Source organism: Planococcus citri, chromosome 2 (genome assembly GCF_950023065.1).
Source record: "Planococcus citri chromosome 2, ihPlaCitr1.1, whole genome shotgun sequence".
NCBI lineage: Eukaryota > Metazoa > Arthropoda > Insecta > Hemiptera > Pseudococcidae > Planococcus > Planococcus citri.
In genome coordinates, this window is record NC_088678.1 from 80,032,274 (window position 1) to 80,046,335 (window position 14,062).

At 36.0% G+C, this 14,062-nt stretch overlaps 2 protein-coding genes across 2 annotated transcripts in view; one reads left to right on the plus strand and one right to left on the minus strand.

Moving 5' to 3' along the window:
* Positions 1 to 14,062, minus strand: part of LOC135837960 (roundabout homolog 2-like) — a 638,803-nt gene that overhangs the window by 320,788 nt on the left and 303,953 nt on the right. The gene's annotated exons all lie outside the window — the stretch shown is intronic.
* Positions 881 to 10,481, plus strand: LOC135837928 (uncharacterized). Its single transcript, XM_065353371.1, has 2 exons — positions 881 to 1,128; positions 8,167 to 10,481. Exon 2 carries the CDS (start codon positions 8,210 to 8,212, stop codon positions 10,367 to 10,369), a length of 2,160 nt encoding a protein of 719 aa, XP_065209443.1. The 5' UTR covers positions 881 to 1,128; positions 8,167 to 8,209; the 3' UTR covers positions 10,370 to 10,481.

Sequence of the window (14,062 nt, forward strand, 5' to 3'; positions counted from 1 at the left end):
CGTATTGAAATTAGTTTGCAGAATGAATTTCAACTCTCCATCTTAGTTGATGAAATTTTGTAAAAATTTAAAGTTTCAAAAATCTGCTGGAGGCTTCAGGAATTTTCAAAAAGTTGCTGGAGGATCCAAAACGACTTGAAATTCACCTGCAGTACTTCGTAGCGTATTGAAATTAGTTTTTAGAATAAATTTCAGCTTTACAACTCCAATTTGATGGAATTTTGTGGGAATTTCGAGTTTCAAAAATCTGCTGGAGGCTCCAGAACTGCTCAAAACGGGTTGAAACCGTTTCCAATCGATTTGGCATGTCGAAAATAGGGTATATCCCAAATTTCAGCTTTCTTGGTCAATTTGGTAAAATTTTGATTTTTTTCCCTCATTTTTGGCCTAAATTGGATTTTCAAAAATTCACCAAAAATCGAAAAACGCACTTTAGCACTTGAAATTTTGACAGGTGATAAATTTTTGCATGATCTTTCGATCTACCTTTGTAAAGTTTGAAAAAGTTTGTGCAAGTCCTATGTTAAAACGCAAAATCTGCGATTTCGGCTGACCTGTCAATCAAAATGGCCGCCATTTTGTAAGTAAGGTCAACTTTTTTTTTGGCAACTTTGCTCTAAAATGTTCCTTGGGATGTCCCCTTTAAGGAAAAAGTTGTCCCGGAGGATCGGCGGGGGGGGGGGGTGCAATTACTCCTATTGTCATATGCCGGACTATTAATCTCATTCACTGATTTAATCCACAGAAATTGTCAAAAAAATTTATTTCTTGAAAATCTGATTGAAAAGTTACTGCGAAATGAGTCGAATAGTGCTTAAAATGACGTGAAGTTCTACCGATCTGTTATCATTTCTATTTTTACATCCTTCCTCGCCTCATTTGATGTACTATTAGGTAATCTCAAGTCTAGTACTTAGTTTTTCGATGTTCGCTGGTTCGTAATATCACAGCTAATAGATGTAAACACGCGTATACGCGTATAGTGATACCTGATGTGTGTACTTTTACACTATTTTACTCGTTAATGTTTTTTTGTAAACAAAAATTCTGCGTTTTTGGGTGAAATCGTATTATTTATTGTGTAAATTTCATCGTTTCGAGTTGATTTTGTGGACTTAACATTTTGAGGTGAGTACAGAACATCGTTTATGATGACTTATTATTGTACCTCGTAATATAAGTGATATTCGTGGCATTGTATCATGAAACAAATCTTTTTCAAAGTGTCTAGTATCTGAATTCTGAAAAGTAGCGAAAAGGAGGGAAAATCTCATGAAAAATTGGTAGGGAAAAGTCAGAGAATATCATTTATCTGGCAGACTGGACACACTGATAAGGACTTTTTTTTTTTTTTTTTGGGTGTTTATAATTGAATCAGTCAGTACGGAAAGGTAACAAGTCACATTTTTGAAAAAATGTTTTTTTGCGGAAATGGGGGTTTCAAAGTACGGCGGGTCGACTGGTGATGTCAGATTTCCGCAAAACTGCCGGGAAAGTGGTATTTGGGCGCAGAAAAAGGGCGGATCCGCATTTATGACTTTTTTGTAAAATGTTTTAAATTCCTTGAAAAATAACGTAACATTTTTGAGAAGACCATTTTTTGAAATTCAAGTTAATCTCTGAACTGAAAAATGATGAAAAAATTAACAACTTGGGCAAAAAGTCTTAGAACTCGAGGGGTTTTTGGTCAATTTAAACGAGATAGCAGTCTAAATGATGTACTTAGATGTAGAATCAAGCCCCATTCGTGCCCGAGAAATTTCAAAAGAAATTTTGTCGATTGAGTGCAGAAAGGGTCTAAGTCCCATTTGTTTAGGCAGCAACAGCACCGGCGCACGTGAATATTTTTTTTTGGAAACTGCGCTAAAAGTTGTGTCTTGGGGTCCTCTTTCAATGACCTTAAGCATGTTTACTAAAATTTTTTGATTTTTGAATGAATCAGTTTTTTGTTATTCCTGAAAAACGCAAAAATGGACTTATCCCCTTTCCGTACTGACCGATTCAATTACAAGATTATTACACCCGTAAGGGGGGGGGGGGTTAGATTAAGTTTGTGAGGTTGATGTTTTTTATTAGGGAGATGAATTTTTGAATTTCTGAGGGTTCGTCAGGGATATGTAGGTGGGTTTTCTTTTATCTGTAGTGTAAGTCTGTTTTGTTTTAGTTGGGGACAGTTGAAAAGTATGTGTTGGATGGATGTGGGTTCGTTTCTGCAAAATTGGCATGAGGGTTTTGGCATGAGGGTTTTGGTTCTTTTTGGTATAAGTGGTTATGAGTAATTTTTGTGTGGCCTATTCTTAGTCTAGTAATCAGGATTTCTTCTTTTCTGTTCATGGTGGCCTAGATTTTTCCAGGGGAGGGTAGATTTTTTATGTTGGAAGAGTTTGTTTGAAGTTTGTTGTGACCAAAAGTTTTGCCAGTTAGTAAATGTGTTGCGAGTGATTACGAGATTTAATGTCATCAGGAGTGAGAGAGGTAAGAGGGGAGGAGGCAGCGGCTGTTTTTGCTAATCTATCAACAGTTTCGTTTCCAGTGATACCTATGTGGCTGGGAACAGTACATGAAGCTAATTGAGTAATCATAATATTGGAGGTTAAAAAGGGACTTATGTGTATGTCTTGGACTATGGGATGGTCAGAAAAAATGTTTTGAATGGATAGCAGTGAACTTAGTGAGTCGCTTTGGATTAAGAATTTTTTATTTTCTGATTGAATGGAAATTATATCTATTAGGCAATGTTTTATGGCAGCGAGTTCAGCAGTAAAAATTGAGGCACAGTTGTGAATTTTGAAACTGAGAACTTTGTCATTAATTGAGTAAGCATAACCAGTATGAATGTTAGAGATTTTTGAACCATCTGTGAACCATAAGTTATATTCAGTATAGTTTGATAACAGTTCTAAGTAATGACTCTTGATTAATAATGGGGAGTGATCATGTTTTGGGTAGTTTCTTAAGTAAAATTCCATCTGTATAGGTTTGAGAGACCAAGGGGGATAAGATATTGGTTTATGTATTAGGTTTTTTAGGTTAATTTGTAGGTTGTTCATATTTTTGGATAAATTCTGGGATTGGACCTGAAGTATGGAGGAAATGCTGAGAGCTGTAGACATTGAGTGACCTTTGAAGACGGTGAGATGGATTATTTGCAACAGTTGTCAAGAATTTGTTTGTCATGAGAATTTTCCTAAAATCAGGAGGAAGCTCTGCAGCTTCACGAGAGCACCAATGCAGATGCGCAAGGAGGAATTTTGAACAGTTTTGAGAATGTTAGTAGTTTTATTTGACAGGTTTGTAAAGCATGGGCTTCCATATTCAATTTTACTACGTATCAGAGCTTTGTACAAGTGAAGCAATAGTTGGCAGAGCTTTGTACAAGTGAAGCAATAGTTGGCGTGATGGGTTATACTTTGGATTTTTAACAATTTTTAGTAAATTTAGACGTTTGTTAAGTTGAGCTTTTATGTTGAGAAAATGAGGCGTCCAAGTAAGTTTTTTATCAAAAGTAAGTCCAAGGAATTTGGTAGTTGTTTTAAAAACTAAAGGATGTCCTTTGAATTCAAGGATAGGTTCTGGGTAGGTTTTATTTCTCTTGGTAAAAAGTATACAGTGAGTTTTAGATTCAGAAAATGTTAGTCCATTTGTTTCAGCCCATTTTTCGATACAATTTAGAGTTTTTTGGATAATTTCTGAGGCTAGTTTGATGTTATTTGAACATATTGAAATGTTTATATCATCTGCAAAAATTCTTAAGGAAAGAGGTTGAGGAATAATACTACAGATATCATCAATTAGGAGTATAAATAGTATGGTGCTAAGCACAGAGCCTTAAGGGACTCCATTTTCAATATCAAAAAGTTCAGAGTATGTATTTTCAATTCTGACTCTAAGGGCCAGTAGCACAATGCAGGTTTAAACGAGAGTTGTAGGTTAACTCTGGTTTAACTAAAATGCAGTGTAGCGCAATGGACGATTAAACTTTTTTTGCAGCTTAAACCAGGTTTTACTTAACTCCTCAATTTTTGGAGGTTAACCTAGGATTAACAAATTGGCGCATGTTCATTGGTTGTTTCAAGTTGTGTGATTACTGATTATTTTGCAAATGGAAACTGATAACTTCAAATAATACCAACTTTCGACAAAGACAAAGTATAATTACTTACATTGATGACAAAAAACAAGAATAATATTGTTGAATGTTAAATTTCGAATCACATCACCACCATACTGAAAAATTTGATGACTATTGTTGAAAATTGGACATTTTACCTCAAACAAATTAATTTCCTGCAGCAAAAAATTAAATCTAGTCAACTATTTGTTTGAGAATATTTATTTTTTTTAATTTATTCAAAAATTAGAACTTTGTTTCCAATTGTAAGATATTTCTAATCATTAAAAATATGTAATCAAAAATCACTCCAAAACATTGATATCAGTGATATTACGGACATAGCCAACAATAATTGTGACAAAATTTGGTTGAATGACGCTTGAATCAAAGGTTTAGTTAATCTAAACCTGAACCAATGTTGTGCAACGCTACAGAAGTTGAACCTAGTTCAAGATTTAAACTAAGTTCAGCTAAACCAAAATTTAAACCTGCATTGTGCTACTGGCTCTTAAGGTACGATTTGATAAAAAGTTTTGAATAAAGTAAGCTAAATGCCCTCGAATCCCTATAGAATGTATTTTTTGAAGTATTTTGTATCTCCATGCTTTGTCAAAAGATTTTTCAAGATCTAAGAAGACTGAGAGTACAAATTCTTTATTTTGAAAGGCAGTATTGATTTCCTGTGTAAGACTAAAAAGATGGTCCAGAGTAGATCTTTTTTTCCGAAAGCCACTTTGAAAAGAACTGAGGGAATTTGTAGAGTCAATATACCAAGTAAGACGTTTCATAACCATTTTTTCTAGAATTTTACATGGGACACAAGTTAAGGAAATAGGCCTGTAACTGGAGGGAAGGTGAACATTTTTCTCAGGTTTAAGTATGGGAATGACCGTTGCAGTTTTCCATGTTTGAGGAAAGGAATCTGAAGACCGGATTATATTATAGAGGTTTAGTAAGTCATTTTTACTGGTGTCAGCAAGATGTTTCAACATATATGGATGAATATCATCTGGTCTAGGTGATGAATTTTTGATGTTGTGGTTTAAACAGTACAGTAGTTCGTTTATAAAGAAAGGTGCATTGTATGGTTCAAGGTTATCAGATGAAAAATCAAGTACTAAATTTTCAGTTTGGTTTTTGATCGTTTGAAAAGCTTCACTATAGGAACTTGTTGCTGAAACTTTAGAAAAAGATTGAGCCATGGTGTTGGTTATGTTATCTAATGAAGTAATAATGTCATTGTTGTGGAGAAGATATGAAATGTGAGATGGGACATAGCAAACCTTTTAATATTTGTATTTTAGTCCACATTTCTTTTATACTAGTACTGTGAGTGATATTTAACATGAATTTGGTCCAACTATCCCTTTGTTTTGATAGATTTTTTTGGCGAGCCATTGCTCTTTTTTTCTTAACCCTTAAAGACCCAGGCTAATTTTGAGATGTTGTGTGAAAATGCTTTCAATTTCCTGAATTAGATCATCACAAGCATCACTTTAACCCACAGTTTGCCCCTCAGACCCTTAAAGCCGTCTCGTAAAAGCCGTACCAATTTATTTAATTTTCCTTGAAAACTGAGAAAGCAAAAACCCCAATGAGGTCAATCATGGAACTGAATGATATAGTATCATTAGGTGTACTGAATGAGTGAAAGAATATCCCCAAAGAACACCCCACCCCTTTTTGGGGGGCAAATTTTCAAAAAAGTTGGGATAAAAAAATTGGACCCATGCTCCATTTTTGGATGAACATATTGATGGTAGACCCTTCACAAAATGAAATCATGAAAGGTGTGAAAATGGTGGACCAGAGCGATTTTTTGAAAATTTGATTCGCTTGTCTCGATAAAAACCCGAAAAAACAGAGCATGAATACGCAAAGTACATAATATGGGAAATATTATCAAGTAGGCTTGAAATGACAGAAACAATAATTGAAAGGAACACAGATGCTTTTAACAGCACATAAGTTCAGATAATCTACAATCCACCCACCAAATCTGTTTATCACTCCGTGGATATTCTTTCTCGATATTTGTCACCAAATAGTTACATCCTACAAAGGTTAGCAGTACGATTGTTTTTCTGCAGAAATATCAAAATAGGTTTATCAACCACTTTGAAAAGCTTTACACAGTCAAATTGCAGCACTCCCTGGCATTTCATAATGTTCAAGCATTCATGAAGAAGTCACTATCCCTTCTCAATCATAGATAATGTAGTTCTACATCATGAAAATTGCACGAGCAGAAGTCGTCGTTTACAATCATGAGATTGTGTCTAGCTTATGACTACAGGATTCAGAGGATTTGAGATTCAGTAAAAAGCTTTCAACTGTTGTTCAACCACAACTCTGAACTTTTGAATGTTTTGAGAAATTCCTGCTGAAGTTGATATTCTTTCTCGATATTTGTCAACAAATAGTTACATCCCGCAAAAGGTTAGTGGTACGATTGTTTTTCTGCAGAAGTATCGAAATAGGCTTATCTACCACTTTGAAAAGCTTTACACTGTCAAATTGCAGCTGTCTCTGGCATTTCATAATGTTGAAGCATTCATGAAGAAGTCACTATCCCTCCTCGATCATTGATAGTGTAGTTCAACATCATGAAATATTATGATTGGAAACAACGAATTCTACTCAAGCAATTTTCAAGATGTACAACTTCACTATCAATGATCGAGGAGGGATAGTGACTTCTTCATGAATGCTTCAACATTATGAAATGCCAGAGACAGCTGCAATTTGACAGTGTAAAGCTTTTCAAAGTGGTAGATAAGCCTATTTCGATACTTCTGCAGAAAAACAATCGTACCACTAACCTTTTGCGGGATGTAACTATTTGTTGACAAATATCGAGAAAGAATATCAACTTCAGCAGGAATTTCTCAAAACATTCAAAAGTTCAGAGTTGTGGTTGAACAACAGTTGAAAGCTTTTTACTGAATCTCAAATCCCCTGAATCCTGTAGTCATAAGCTAGACACAATCTCATGATTGTAAACGACGACTTCTGCTCGTGCAATTTTCATGATGTAGAACTACATTATCTATGATCGAGAAGGGATAGTGACTTCTTCATGAATGCTTGAACATTATGAAATGCCAGGGAGTGCTGCAATTTGACTGTGTAAAGCTTTTCAAAGTGGTTGATAAACCTATTTCGATATTTCTGCAGAAAAACAATCGTACTGCTAACCTTTGTAGGATGTAACTATTTGGTGACAAATATCGAGAAAGAATATCCACGGAGTGATAAACAGATTTGGTGGGTGGATTGTAGATTATCTGAACTTATGTGCTGTTAAAAGCATCTGTGTTCCTTTCAATTATTGTTTCTGTCATTTCAAGCCTACTTGATAATATTTCCCATATTATGTACTTTGCGTATTCATGCTCTGTTTTTTCGGGTTTTTATCGAGACAAGCGAATCAAATTTTCAAAAAATCGCTCTGGTCCACCATTTTCACACCTTTCATGATTTCATTTTGTGAAGGGTCTACCATCAATATGTTCATCCAAAAATGGAGCATGGGTCCAATTTTTTTATCCCAACTTTTTTGAAAATTTGCCCCCCAAAAAGGGGTGGGGTGTTCTTTGGGGATATGCTTTCACTCATTCAGTACACCTAATGATACTATATCATTCAGTTCCATGATTGACCTCATTGGGGTTTTTGCTTTCTCGGTTTTCAAGGAAAATTAAATAAATTGGTACGGCTTTTACGAGACGGCTTTAAGGGGCTGGGGGGCAAACTGTGGGTTAAAGTGATGCTTGTGATGATCTAATTCAGGAAATTGAAAGCATTTTCACACAACATCTCAGGATTAGCCTGGGTCTTTAAGGGTTAAAGTCTATGAGATTGTCAGTGGAAGGATATTTTTTGAATTTTCTTAAAGATCTTTTTCTTTCTTGAATAGCAATTTTCAACTCTGGACACCACTAGGGTACAGATTTTTTAGGGACCTTTGAAGAAGATTTAGGAATGCTTGTTGAGCTGAATTTGGAAGACTCGAGTTATAGAGATTGATTTTGATGTTTTTTTTTTTTTAGTTGTTTCCTGTTTCCGTCGAAAAGAATCGAATTATTGATAAAAATGGATGGCAATCCGACTGACTTACGTTCACTGGCGGCGAAATCTTCGTGTATACAATTGGTGTACGAATGGGCCAGCTGTGAAATGCCAACAATCAATACTTGGAAAGACGAAAAAGGCTACGGTACATGCCCGGATCACGAATGGGTTATTTGGCAAATGAACGAAATGCAGATACCCGGCAGTCCAGTGATGCCGGATTCGATTCGCGATCTAATCGAGTACCAAATAACGTGGGTTTTGGAAGAGGTTACTGACTGGATCTGTTATCACCATAAGAAAAACTTCTTCCACGATGAACCGGCATCTCCGTTGAAAGACTATCTGCTGAAATTGATTTGGAAATCGAATCGATCCATAGACTACACAGAGACTGCGAAAAACATCTTGACCAGTTCGAATTTCAACGCGATGGAGAGGTATAGATTCGCTTGTACGTATTGTTTCCCAGAGGATGTGCAGAATTTGAGAGAAATAACGGAGTTGGCTGATTGGTGTTTTAAAGAAGAGCCATTGCTGGTTTATTGGAGTAAATACTACTTGACCGATCAATTGCATCATACGATAAAGTTACCCACAGGGTTCGTTTCGATCGAGGTCTTCATGTTTAGCGAAGCTGTGGAGAAATACGATCTTCTGGCACCCATTGTGTACTTTTTTACAGAATTTTACTCCGATATCAAATTATGGCAGTTTTGCGACGTTATCACGTACCCAGAGAGCAGGGGAACAAAATATCTGAAAGAACTACTGTCTGTAATGGACGGATGTGAAAGAGGTCTCGTCTACCAAGGCAACGTGATATTACGAATCTTGGAGAATCTCGTTCGGATCAGGGACTACGAAGGTATCAGTCAAATGTACTCCGAATTGAAAGGCAAATCGTATTGGACGAATTTCGCTGCAATTATCGTCGAATTAGTGAAAGCGTCGATAAGCCCTCATCGCAACCGTTTCAATTCACTGACGTCGTTATTCCTATTGATGGAAATTTGGAACGATGCCATCGGCGAGGATGAATTCCTCGAAGATGTGATAGATTTGCAATCGTATATCGCCGCCAAATGCTCCACAGCAATCGTTTCGGATGAAAATCGCATCAAGTACTGTTGGTCAACAGACGGATTCCATCGACCTTTGGAGTTTATTCGCGCTTTGGCTGCTGCGTACGAACCGCGAAATTTCCTCAAGTCGAATTTTTATTGGTTGGTGATCTGGCAACCGTTTGCTTCGATAGTCCAACTGATTGACGAATTTCAATTGGATGTCAAAGATGTCGAGGAATTGAAAATGCATACTCGACATTCGTCTAGAATGAAGCGCGTTTGTCTAAAATATTTGGAGAGTGGCAAGTTGGACGAGTTCAGCGCCTTTGTATCGTTTTGTTACCAAGACCATAAGGCCGATATAAGCGCATATCAGAAAGACTTATTGACGAATGAAGATGGCTTGAAAGCTCTCGCCGATGCGTTAAATCACATCGATTGGAGAATAGTCAACGAATTCGTCAACAATGTGTTTCGTGATGTGGCCGGATTCGTGTCTGGCTACACTACCAGACTGTTGTTTCGCGCTTTCCAGAATGGAGAGTACTTTTTGATGAAAATGATGAAACGAGAAGACGCGAATGGCCATGACATCGTGGAATGTATTCAAACTTTCGTCCCAGATAACGACAATTTATCGCTGGCAAAGGAGACTTTCGTGGATTTACTTTTAAAAACACTTTATAACGATGACTATTATGTTTACGATGATGTCTATACCGTTTTTAAACGGGCTGTGTTCAATGACCATATGTTGAATTGGTGTTTCGGAAGTGAGACGGGTGTTGCGGAATTTAAAGAGATGATTAACGTTTCGGAAGTATTCCTCGCTCAGTTTTGGGGCTGCATAGAGACCAGCACGATATCGACCTTCAAATTCACCGATTCGATGGAGGAATTTTTGCTTTGGTATTATCCCATCGAGAGTGAAAGGAGAGCTTTCAAATTAGAAATGATTCACTCGTACTACGAATTCGATGTTATTGGGTTACATTTAAAGGATAGAAGTTACCGTCGACGAATGTTGAATTGGTTTTTCGAGAACGACGCCGAAGCAATAACGGAATTTGTGGATAACGTATCTTCCATTAAGTTTAGTATTCGATGCGGATGAGTGTTTGGAATGTTTTTGTTGTGATTGTTATGTCGAGTTTATTCGGTTGTGAATTTTAATCCATTTTTTTATTGTAATTAATTGAGATAGGTATTACCTGTAATAAATGAATGTGCGGTGTTTAACTGTCTGGGCTTGTGCTTTATTTAGTAGAATTTTTCTATGAGTTAGGCTCAAATACATATATTGTTGTGGATAGGGTACCGACTACCGAGCCTCAAAATTTGGGTTCATATGTAAAAAAAAGTGTTAAATGAAGATTGAGCCCAAAATTTTTGGAAAATTGCTGAAATCACGTTACACGTTTCCCATTTTGGATCAAAACGTTCTGAATAACGCCTCTGATAAAAAAAAACTGGTACCTACCCTAAACAATGTGAAAACGTGAACATTTCAATTTATGAGATTTTACTTTCGATGGTCAAGTTTCTCCTGGAGAAATTTCAAACTAAAATTTTTTGGCTTGTTTTTTTTCTTGAAAAATTCCCAATTTTTGGAGTAGGAGTGAAAAAATGTTCATAATCCGTTAGATACCATGTATAGTTACAGTTAAGCACATACTTGAAGTGAAATGAATAATGTAGTTGATACAAGCTTGATCTGAAACGCTTGCGTAATAGTTTCCAACTATAAGCACATTTGGAAAATCAATCTTAGCCTAATTTTTTCCATAACAAAAGAAATATGTACTTGGTTTGTTTGTACCTACCTACGATCCATCACGATTTTGAGATTGTATTCGAGACGCCTCAAAAAATCCATTTTGTGGTCCTCCAAACGACAGTAGGCTATTTTCATCGATTTCAGACATGGCAGATATTTTTCAATTTTTTATTTTTTCATTTTTTCCCTCACCAAACTATAAAAACATCTCGTGCGACGAAGAACTTTCAATAAATTTCACTCAAATTTGCTGGAGGTGTTTGGAATTTTTTTGGGTATTTTAATTCAAGTAATTTGAATTTGGATTACCTTGACTCGACATTCGCGGATGTCCAAATTTCCAGGTGGGAGTGAAGAGGGATGAAAAGTTGTCAAAAGAAGGCGAAATGATATCAATCAATAGGTATATACATATAAAATAAAACCGCGGTACCCTACAAAAATGTTAATCTGCTTACAAGGGAACCTCTTGAGGTGTCCGCCTCCGATTTGAACGGGGCCACGATTTTTGAAAAGAGTATGTTCTAAAACCCCCAAATCCAAATTTTCAGCTGCCCAAGTTCATTTTTCGATTTTTGGCAAATTTTTGAAAATCCAAAATTGACTATTTTGGTGATTTATGCTTTTTTTCAAAAAGTACGTACTTGATCAGTAAAAATGTTCAAAATAAGTCCTAAAACGGATATTAATCCCCCCAATCCAAATTTCGCCATTTCCAGCCATTCTGGAGTCTCCAGTGCGATTTTTCAATTTCTCCAGAATTTTGAATTTGCTCCAGAAGGCGTGAATATGAAGTTGGGCAGCTAAAAATCGAATTGTGTGTTATACTCGATCTTTTTAACGAGTTTATTCACATTTGAGTCGATTTTGGGAGGGACACCTCAAGAGTGGTTTTTTGACCAGCTTTTTTCATAATAAGTATGAAATGAATAAAAATCAAAATTTTACCGTTTGCGAGGAAATTTTCGAAATTTGCGCGAATCGCTGTATTTCGAACACAACAAATCCCCTGAGGCCGAGTTCCGCCATTTCCAGCCATTCTGGAGCCTCCAGTGCGATTTTTCAATTTCTCCAGAATTTTCAATGTGCTCCAGAAGGCGTGAATATGAAGTTTGGGCAGCTAAAAATCGAGTTGTGTGTCCTGTTATACGCGAACTGTTTAACGAATTTATTCACATTTGAGCCGATTCTGGAGGGGACACCTCAAGAGTGGGTTTTTGACCAGCTTTTTTCATAATATAAAAATATCCAAAAATTAAAGGGAGACCCAAGAAAGGCTGGAAATGGCGAAATTCGCTCTCGTGTGGTTAATTGATGACGAAATACAGCAATTCGCGCAAATTTCAAAAATTCTCTCACAAACGAGGAATTTTTGGTGTTTGGATATTTTATTTTGAAAAAAAGCTGGTCAAAAAATCACTCTTGAGGTGTCCCCTCCAGAATAGACTCAAATGTGGATAAATTCGTTAAACAGGTCGAGTATAACACACAATTCGATTTTTAGGTGCCCAACTTCTTATTCACGCCTTCTGGAGCAAATTCAAAATTCTGGAGAAATTGAAAAATTGCGCTGGAGGCTCCAGAATGGCTGGAAATGGCGAAATTTGGATTTGGCTAATTAATATTTGTATTAGTTTTTGGACTTATTTTGAACAGTTTTACTGGTCAAGTACGCACTTTTTTTAAAAGAAGCATAAATCACCATAAATATTCAATTTTGGATTTTCAAAAATTCGCCAAAAATTGAAAAATGAACTTGAACAGCTGAAAATTTGGATTTTGGGGTTTTAGAACATGCTCTTTCCTAAAATCGCGGTCCCGTTCAAATCGGAGGCGGACACCTCAAAAGGTTCTCTTGTTAGTAAAATTAAACCCTCATTGAGTTGACTTGAAAATTTTAAAAATGAAAAATTTGAACCTGCATTTTTTGTTTGAAAATTTATTTTGCATAGGCACATATTTAATTTTTCCGTAGGACTTGATTAATTTCAATTTGTATAGGCTAAAATTTTTAGATTTTTTTTTCATGAAAAAATCACCAGTTTTGAGAGAAGAGAGGGGGGGATTTTCAAAGAAGAGTCACCGTATCGTATTTTCTGTTACCGAAACTGTCCCTAATTAAGAGTTAGGCTACTCCGAATTATTTGAATTGAAATATTTCAGGAAAAAAAATTCAAATGTGAATTTCGGCGAAAGAAATTATGAGTTACAAAAATCGAAAACAATTTTGCGGTGCTGAAGGTTTATTCATCCACGTTTTCCGTTGTTTACCTACTGGCATAATGGTTTAATCCCATTCACTCATTTAATCAACATAAATTGTCAAAAAATTTAATCCAGGCTGAAAATATGTATTATTGTAATGTTGCTTCGAAGTAGGTAGGGCATGAATGAGACACATTGCGTTGTTGAACCAGTTGATGCTAATTGAGACAAGTAGGTGCATACAAAACTGCGTTGTGCAGAAGACAGACTCAGAGATATTTGTAGCTTGATTCTTTACATATTTCGAACGAACATACGCGACGTTTTACCTACCTACCTATCTGTTATCTTTCTTTTTTGCACCCTTCCTCGCACTAGACGTTAAAGTGCACTAGTTTTTTTTTCCGGTGCAAAAACTCGGAAGCCGTCGGGTATTGTCGGAGGTACTTCGTTCAACTTGTATTTATCATTTCATCGTAATTCGTAAGGTGCGATGATTTTATTATTTTTATCAATGATGATCTTCCCTGACACTGGTTTTTCAAATTCAAATTTTTGATGTCAAGTATTTTTCCACAACTAAAGCATACTAATGATGTTCATATGAACTTACTCGATAGTTGATGTTGATTGAAAAACCACTGTCACTGTAGATGCGAAGATTATTGACATAATCACCGCGAACTGAGAATGAAAATATGAAAACACAGTAAACAAGTTGAATTAAGTAGATTATTACGTATTTCCGAGCTTTCAACAATTGTTTTTCAACTCATATAATCCAAATTTGCGTACTTATGTGATATGATATTATGTTTTGTGGAG

Coding starts and splice junctions, on each gene's coding strand:
- LOC135837928 (XM_065353371.1), top strand. CDS start 8,210: ATGGATGGCAATCCGACTGACTTACGTTCACTGGCGGCGAAATCTTCG.